General features: G+C 34.7%; 1 protein-coding gene across 1 annotated transcript in view; it reads right to left on the bottom strand.

The window, feature by feature from the left end:
* Window positions 1–9119, bottom strand: part of CEP128 (centrosomal protein 128) — a 602257-nt gene that overhangs the window by 517064 nt on the left and 76074 nt on the right. The window contains exons 4-5 of the mRNA XM_023742234.1: window positions 3802–3928; window positions 1954–2092 (exon numbers count right to left, since the gene is read on the bottom strand). Coding sequence (XP_023598002.1) covers window positions 1954–2092; window positions 3802–3928 — 266 coding nt within the window. The remainder of the gene's footprint in view (window positions 1–1953; window positions 2093–3801; window positions 3929–9119) is intronic.

Raw genomic sequence — 9119 nt, 5'->3', positions numbered from 1 at the left:
TAATATAAGTCAAGATAGTGAAAATCCTTTGGGGAAGGAGGAGCATAAAGGAGGCTTTGGGAGTATGATAATCCTCTATTTCTTGGCATGGTTAGTAGTTACATGGTGTTCATTCTTATTACTGTACTTTCAACCATAGATGTGTGTGTGTGTGTGTGTGCGCTATATTTCACAATAATTTTTTTTTTAGTTATCCAGACTTGCAGAAAAAACAAAATTGATTCATTTCAATAAATACCCATTGAGCAACTAATCAGTGCCATCTAATATGCTGGGAAACAAGTGGCTCACAATCTAATATGGGAGACAGATCAAGTAAACAGCTAACCACAACTTCTAAACTTAGGGCAGAAAGAAAGTATACAGTCAGGTGAAGTGAAAGGTCATCTTAAGATAATGGACTTAAAATACGGAAGAATAATTTAAAAGAAAGGCGTGGAGGTAGTATAGTAAATGAACAACAGACCATCCACTTAGGTTTTACCATTATGAATTTCCAATTTTACAAACCAGAATCCTAGGATTCATTCTTGACACCACCCTTTCACTCATTCCCACCTTTCTCATATGGCCAACTGAGCTACAAGACTTTTTCAATTTTATCCACTATGACTCTTAAATCCACTCCCTTCTTTCCAACTCCATTTCACCATTCTAATCCAAGTGACCATCATCTCACATCCAGAACACACTAATATCCTCCTAATCAGTTTGCCCACATTAACTCCACTTTGCACACTAGAGCCAGAGTGATCTTCTTTAGCCACAGGGCCGTCTTTAAATTGCCCTTAGATGCTATCTTCCTTCCTGCCAAGCTATTTGCTCTACCTGGAATGAGTCTTTCTAAACTCTTGGATCTCAACTCAAACAACCTTTCTTCAGGGAAGCACTCCCTGACCGGGGCAGGTGCCTCTACTATACATTCCCAATGCCCTATGTTCTTTCCATTATAACATATATCTCAGTTCACAATTATGAGTATTAATATACTTATTTGATTAATATCTAGCTCCTCCTATAAATTACAAGCTCTATGAAAACACAAAGGCCATGTCTACTTTTGCTCCTCACTGTCCAAGCACTAGTATTGTTCCTGGCACAGAGGCACTAAATAAATATAATGAAAGACTAAATAGGTAATTTTAAGAAACTGTTTTCTGCTCTAGATTTTAATCATATAGTCCATGTAGCATAGTTGCACCTATCCAAAAAATAACACATTCAAGGAAGGTTTCACAAGCCATTTTGTAATGCATTTGGCTCTGTTACCTCTTTATCTTATGCTGTAACATGCAACAGCTACAGATGAGCATCCTAAGACAAATTTTGAGCTCCCAATCCTAAAAGTTCCAAAGCAAAGATGTCAAAGTCAGAAACTTCCCCTAGCCCTTTTCTAATTAATTTAGCTACCCAAGGCAAAAAAAGAGAAAATTTCGGCTCTTGCAGAGAAGCTTAAAAAGACAGGAAAATAAATATTGCCATAGAACTAACACTTCAGAAATCTTTAGTGAATACATAGAAGAAGTATGGAAGTTCTTACTTAATAGAAAGTGGCTCCATTATGAGTCAACAATCAGAAAAACACTAATGCTGGAAAAACCGATAGGTCAACTAAACAAGGACTAACTTTTTCATACTCAACAAAACTTAGCAAAATAAAAAGTAGCTGACTTAGCAGAGCCTACAGAAGAGCTAGCCAACTAAACAAAGAAACAAAACATGTCCAACTAAGCTCACTTTTAAATGTTCTACAAAATATAATCCTTCATAACAATATTCAAAATAAATGTATGATGAAGATTAGTACATTAAAAATAAAATAGTTTACTTGGTTAAAAAAAACATCAGTTAAGAAGTTACTAATGTTCAAACTCTTGGCCCAAATACAGCCCATAAAGTTCAAGTGTTAGTCATTTATACAGAAATGTAAAGAAATGCTTGTATACAGATTACAGAATGGTCCTAAGTACCTGGCCCACGTCATCAGTCTCCCGAACAAACCGGACACCAGTTGGTCTGGACTTCATTGGTTTACTACCTTGTGGATCCCCATAGTCCTTGAGAGGTGAGGTAGGTGGAAAACGGTGGCTGTCTTTACAATTGAAAAAAAAGAAAGAGAGAGGGGATTAAAAACACTGCATGAGAAGAAACAATCTAAAATTTTACTCAGTTCATGCATACCAGATATGGATATACAAATGTGTCCTTGACCCATTTATTTCCAAATATATTCCAGTTTATTTCCAAGTATCCTCCCATTTATTTCCAAGTATCCTCCCATTTATTTCCAAGTATCCTGCTGTGGGGGCCCTGGTGGCACAGTGGTTAAGAGTTCAGTTGCTAATCAAAAGGTCAGCAGTTCAAATCTACCAGCCACTCCTTGGAAACCCCATGGGAACTCTGTCCTATACAGTCACTACAAGTTGGAATCAATTCAATGGCAACAGGTTACCCTGCTGTGGCTACAAAAGGAGCACTGGTTGTGCAGTGGTTAGGCACTCATTTGCTAACCCAAACGTCAGCAGTTTGAACCAACTAGCCGCTCCACAGGAAAAAGCTGTATTAGTCTGCTTCTGAAAAGATGTACAGCCTTAGAAACCCTATGGGGCAGTCCTACTCTGTCCTACAGGGTCGTTATGAGTCAGAATTTACTGTACAGCTGTGGGTTGGGTTGGGTTTGTTGCTGTGATCATAAATAAAGCTCCATAAAATTGGCATTAATTTTGCTCTTGAAGCAGATAAAATGAAAAACGGAAATAATCTGGAAATAGAACAAAAAGTTCCAATTTGCTAAACTTTCCAAAGAAGCAATATGAATATGTTTCCCTTATATAAAAAGAAATTGCTAACTAAATTAACTTTTATAACTCCCTAAAATGTAACTGGTGGTGCAGTGGTTAAGTGTTCAGGTGCTAACCAAAAGGTACACAGTTCGAACCCACCAGCTGCTCTTTGGAAACCCTATGGGGCAGTTCCACTATGTCCCATAGGGTCACTATGAGTTGCAATCGACTCGACGACAATGGGTTTGATGTGGTTTTTTTTTTTTTTTAAAGATGTAACTTAATACCGGTAAAACAAACTTTTCAAATAAGAAATTAATTAAACTAAGATCTGAATGATGTTTAATATCAATAAAAACCAACTAACTACATAAAAAAAAAAAGATGATTAGGTCTAATTTTGAATCATTATTATAATGCTTAATAGCAAAGTTAACAATATGAGGTACTGATGTTCACTCTAAATCACCTCTTTTCACTGCAGACTTAAAAATCTTTTCAAATATGAATCTTACTACAATAAGAAAGTATAAGATTAACTACAAACTAAGTGCTCCCACTTTTATTCTAGCTATTAAAATCTAGCTGCACACCAAGGTTAAATTTACCTCTTCTTAACAAGTGTATAGGATATTTCATAACCAGACATTTGAGAACTATTAATGGAGGACAAGACTCCATACCCAGAAAGTATACCATATAGTAAATTTTATTAGTATGTTTGTTTTGATTCTTTGGTAGCCGACTATTAAATCCAAGTTTTAGCAGGTAAAGCTCTATGTGGTCTGTGGATTCTGAGAAAAGTAAGGTAATAGACTCAAAATAACCAAGTCTCACAACGTATTTCAAAATATGCAGTATAAAATCCTTCCTATCCTTGACAATTGCATCTTCAAACACCTAGTCTGTACAATTTTATGTATGGGTTGCATTTTTCTAAAGATTAAAGGTATTCAATATGTACTTCAGAAATAGTTTTAAAACAAAAAAGAGTTTTCAGAACAGTTGAAGAGTTTACCTGTTGCAGTTCCACCATCAAGGTCACTTGCACTCAAACTTGTAACAGAAATACTTCTCCCTCCTGAGTTTCTCAATAAACGTTGATTCCGAAGTTGGCCTATTGATTGTTCCAAGCTTTCTTTTAACTAAATTAAAGAATATAATAAAGGGAATTTTATTCTTTTCAAACAACTTCCAAATACAAATAGAGTAGAGATTTTAAAAGCTATTTCTGAATATTCTGATCTTATGGAGTCAAAGAATTTGTATCACAGAAAATTTTGAACTAAGTTATGTTAGGAGATATAAAAAAAAAAAAAGTATTTTAAGAGCCAATGCTAACATCTGGTTTTAAATGGCATCTGTCACTATCTATTCCGTTTTTCTATTACCAGAATGTGGAAGAGATGTCTACTATCTAAAGACTTACATAACCAGATTGAAATGTATAATTGATGTCCACCCATGCTTAGAAACGTAACAAGGTCAACACATTCGAAAGAAGAAAGCAAGCCTTTCTCCCCTCTAAATATTCCTTCAGAAATGCCAGATCTGTACCAAACAGGAAAATGAACAGCTATCCCAGCGACTGTTGCTATTGAAACAACGTGTACTGCCCAACTCTACATCAGAACATCAGAACACCTCTTTCATTTATTCAAAAACTCAAATTCCAGAAAACTATGGGGTCAGATGTTGAACTGTCAATACAACTAGGCATTACAGTTGTCCAAATACTCCCTTCACATTATGAAGAAGTCAGCCAGTGGGGGATATAAGAACATATGTTTTTAGACCTAAAGAGGTACACTAAATTAGAGCATGCTATATATTGAGAATAATGTCCAGAGCCATGCACAGCTATACACCTGAAAAGAGGGTTCAACAAGGACCCAAGGAAACAAAGAGAAAAGCTGAGAAAAATCCACATACTCTGAATTGCTGGGAAAACTCAGGTCTAGATCTTTCATCCAAGGATGAATAAAAATTAGTAATAATAAAAATAATACATGGATCCATAGAACAAGCCACCTATAACTCTTTAAAGAGAATGACAAAACAAAAGAATTGAGAAGACAGGGTTTCTTAAATTCAGCCAGGGTTAAGAGTAGAACACAATCAATGAAAAGACCAAGTTGGTTTCCTTGAGGAAATGTGAAGAAAGAGTCTCAGAGGAAAGGAGAGCACAGATCAAACAGAATATGAATCACAAATGAGGCAATCTTTTTTTTTTTTAAATTCTGGCTGTTTGGTTTAGTTCTTCTGGAGAATCAAGGTTAAAACAGTCTGGATTAAAAGAAGTTAGAAATTCAGGAATCTACTTCTACTGGCTCCTTCATTTCAGAAGAGAGACCCTCTGTTCGCGGCCTCCCTAAGGTGGTATATGTGTGATCCTGCCTGAGTGTTCACTGTTCACCAGCCTGTTGCTCTAGGAAAACACACAGATGAGGCCCTAGAGAGCCAAGGTCAACCTTGAGAGCAATTTTCATATAAGTAAAATAAAACTATATCTAACATGTAAGTAGATTAGAAGTTTATGGAGAATACAAAGTAACATATCAGTAATCTGTGACAAAAGACTCAGAATAAAATTAAAGTTTTATTTTAATTAACATTTATTTATAAATTTAATATTTATAAATGTTAAAGTTAAAAGGCTCAATCTAAATTATGACATGAGAAAAGGACTAGAAATGTAAAGCAACTTTAGATCACATGAGTTAGTAGTAATAGAACCAAATGTAAAACCAGCTCCTTTAACTTTTCCTGTGTTTATTATTCACATCTTTCAAGCCAGGCCTAACGTCAACACCCTTTTGAAAGCAAAGTCAGCTATCATTTCTTACTATTATTTCTTTTTTAAGGTAATCTCCCTTTTTAACTCTGGCTATTTTTAAAATTTTCTGACTTAGATTGTCAACAGTTTTACTATGATGTGACCATGTGCAGTTTTATTTATATTTATCCCACTTTTGGCCCATAGGAGGATCCTGGCCCATCGCATCTGTGCTTGATATCCTTCCTGTATTGTATATTCTCAGCTATCATCTATTCAAACATTGTTCTGCCCTATTCTCTCTCCCCTCTCCTTCTGGAACTCCAATTAGATTTAAGTTATACCTTTTTACCATATCTCATATCTCACTGTCTTCTATGCTCTTTTATTTTTTATACTTAGGCTTCCATATTCTTCTTTTTAGATACTTTATGCTGGCCTATTTTTCAGTTCATTAATTCTCTCTTGTGTACACACTGTTGTTTAACCCATCTGTTGAGGTTTATTGTTTTTTGGTTTTGTTTGTTTCAGTTTCTGGAATTTTCCTTTTAAAGTTTCCTTTCTTTTTTGCCAATATTCTTGATCTTGTCTTTTAATTTTTGTACTTGTTAATCATAGTTATTTTATCATTCCATGTATGTTTCTATCATCTATTTTTCCCCTTGGTTTTCAGTTACCTCTGGTGTTCTCTTAAAAACCCGTTGCTGTCCAGTCGTTTCCGACTTACTCCTGAGTATTTTTCATAATGTGCTAGACATTGTATACGAAAAACTGTAGAGATAATTTAAAAGTCTGGATGATGATATCTTCCTTCAGAGGGGATTTGGTTTTGCTCCTAGAGGAAACCAGGCTAGGGTCACTAGCAATCCCAAATCACCTTAATTCAGTTAGGAATTGCGATGATTCAAAGCTAGCTTCTGTCCTCAGGAGGGCTGGTCTATTTCTACTTTATCACTTCTTCTATTTTCAATTCACCATGTAGTCTAGTTATAGCCCTTTGAGGCCTCAACCGAAAGTTAGAGAATTCCAAAACTCCAGTTTTGGTCTCCCTAATCCCTAGAGTTAATCAACAATGTTGATCTTAGCCTCTGAACCTCAAAGACACCTCTTTTGGATTAGCTATCACCTGGAGGGGAAAAGAATTCCAAATGCTGGACTCATCCTTCTGAACTTCCCTCTTTGCCAGATCCTGACTACCCAATTCCTCTCTACCTTGGTAGTTCTCTGATGAGCACACAATTTGTTTGCTCTTGTTATACATTTTGTTCACCTTTCCAGTTGTTCTCAGTAGGAGAGTTGATTCAAAATAATATTGTCCATGAATGCCAGAAGCAGAACATCCCAGTATCTATTTTATGTGAGCTTATTTGCTAACAAATTCCAAGCTGTAAACAAAAGCTGATGAATAAAATGAATCTTGACACACACACATTTCCTACAGCCAAAAAAAAAAAAAAGTCACCATGGAACATATGGAAAAATATTGCAGAACAAGGGAAATGAAACATCATTCCAAAATCTAAGAGGAATGACAGATGTTGAAAAATTAATTATTTCAAAAATATGATAGAAAATTATTTAGTAACCTCATTTAAAAACTAAGATCTATCCTAAGCCACTGAAGACGAACAGCTGATACATAAAGATCAAAAAATGAAATGTAAAAAAGTAGACGAATGAGATAAGAATTTTTTTATTACCCTCTACAACAAACATCATAGCAAAAACAGGTCCTCCCCCTAAGACACAAAACTAAAAATGTAATAGCAGAATTAAAATCAACACTTAAAGTATTAAGAACACAATAAACATTGCACAAAATCTAATCAGGATACACAAAACCAAACTGAGAACTCCTAAAACACAAAAAACACAGAAATAAAAAAATAAGATGTAAAATCATTTTAAACACTTTAGGATTATAACTCCTAAGTAATTGTAAAACCAAACCCGACTTAAAATGAAATAAAAACAACACTAATGAAACACAATTTAACATTAATTTACTATGATGTATGAAGTTATTTCATTGAAACTCTATGCTCAAATAAGACTGTCATAGATTCCTTTGAATCTGACATGATTACCTTATCACTTACCAAGTGATAGTTGGATTTTCTATCACTTTTCCTACCTGAAATACTACAAAACTGGCATCATAAAACATGCTATGACATATTTTCACCTCAATTTGATATAAATGCATCATTTACATATTAGGGCTATTCTTTTTCCTCTGTTTTTTTCTTGTTTTTTTTATCTTAGACTAAAATAATTGAAGCATTACTACCATGCACCAGTATGAATACAAGTAAAACCTGCAAACTGTAATTAAAGGCAATACTCATTTATAACTTATTTTATCCAAATCACCAAGATTTGTTTTTAGACTTAGGAGTGAAGTTATACTGGCGTCCTCTAGCCAAAGACAAAACAATGTGAACATCAATAAAAAATAACTTCAATGGACTAAAACACTTCAAACATGCATATACCTGTGAGTTCATAATGATATTCAATAAAAAAAAAAAAAACACTGGTCACTACTGACAGATGCTAAAGAACTAACTCATTATTTTGGAAACTAGTAAAATAAGTGAAATGAAAAAAATGACATATGGCTTTAGATTGAAGGAGCCCTGGCGGTGCAGTGGTTAAGGCACTTGGCTGCTAACTGAAATGCCGTCAGTTTGAATCCACCAGCCGATCTGTGGGAGAAAGATGTGGCAGTCAGCTTCTGTAAAGATTTACAGCCTTGAAAACCCTATGGGGCAGTTCTACTCTGTCCTATAGGGTCACTATTAGTCAGAATCGAATCAACGGCAATGGCACTCAGTCAAGTTTAATGAACTGAAAAAAGGTATATTAACTCAAAAGGTTCTACCACAATGTAAGCCAGATCTATGAAAAGTGATCACCCAGGCAACAACAAGTATTCCACATAACCAATGTGATCATTAAAAACATTATAATTCAGAAGGACCAAAAGAAAGCTTGACAGTTCTTTTTTTTTTTTTTTTTGCTTCTGCTCTCGTCTACTCCATCAGATAATAACCTTCGCATAGGTTTTACTTTGAGGATGAAATAAGACAGTGTATTTAAAATAATTAGAACAATGCCTAGGATGGATTGGTTTGTTCAGTAAATCGTAGTTTACATTATTATTACTAAAGGCAATGAGTGTAAGTACTAAAAATAAATGCACTAAAGAAATGGGATGCTTTAATCTGGAGAAGCTCTTTAGAAGAATTTGTCAACCCTAAAAGTCACTTCACTAAGTTCTTCTGACTGCACATGCAGAGATGCTCAAATGGCAGCAGTGTCAACATTCCCACAGTGTCAGTTATTTCTTCTATAATTCTATTTACATATGATTCAATTTTTAATTCCAGCATTATCATTTTTTGTTTCTTTGCTGCAATTTCATCTGTTAGCCAATTCTTTTTTTTTTTTTTTTTTTGTCATATAGCATGTGAGTTTATCATTGGGAGACAAAGAAGCAACAAAACTACACACTTTGCTGCCTGTGACCAATACCCAACAGACTTTGAAAGAAAATT

This window comes from Trichechus manatus, unplaced genomic scaffold (genome assembly GCF_000243295.1).
Source record: "Trichechus manatus latirostris isolate Lorelei unplaced genomic scaffold, TriManLat1.0 scaffold00206, whole genome shotgun sequence".
NCBI lineage: Eukaryota > Metazoa > Chordata > Mammalia > Sirenia > Trichechidae > Trichechus > Trichechus manatus.
This window is presented reverse-complemented; position numbering and strand designations above follow the sequence as displayed.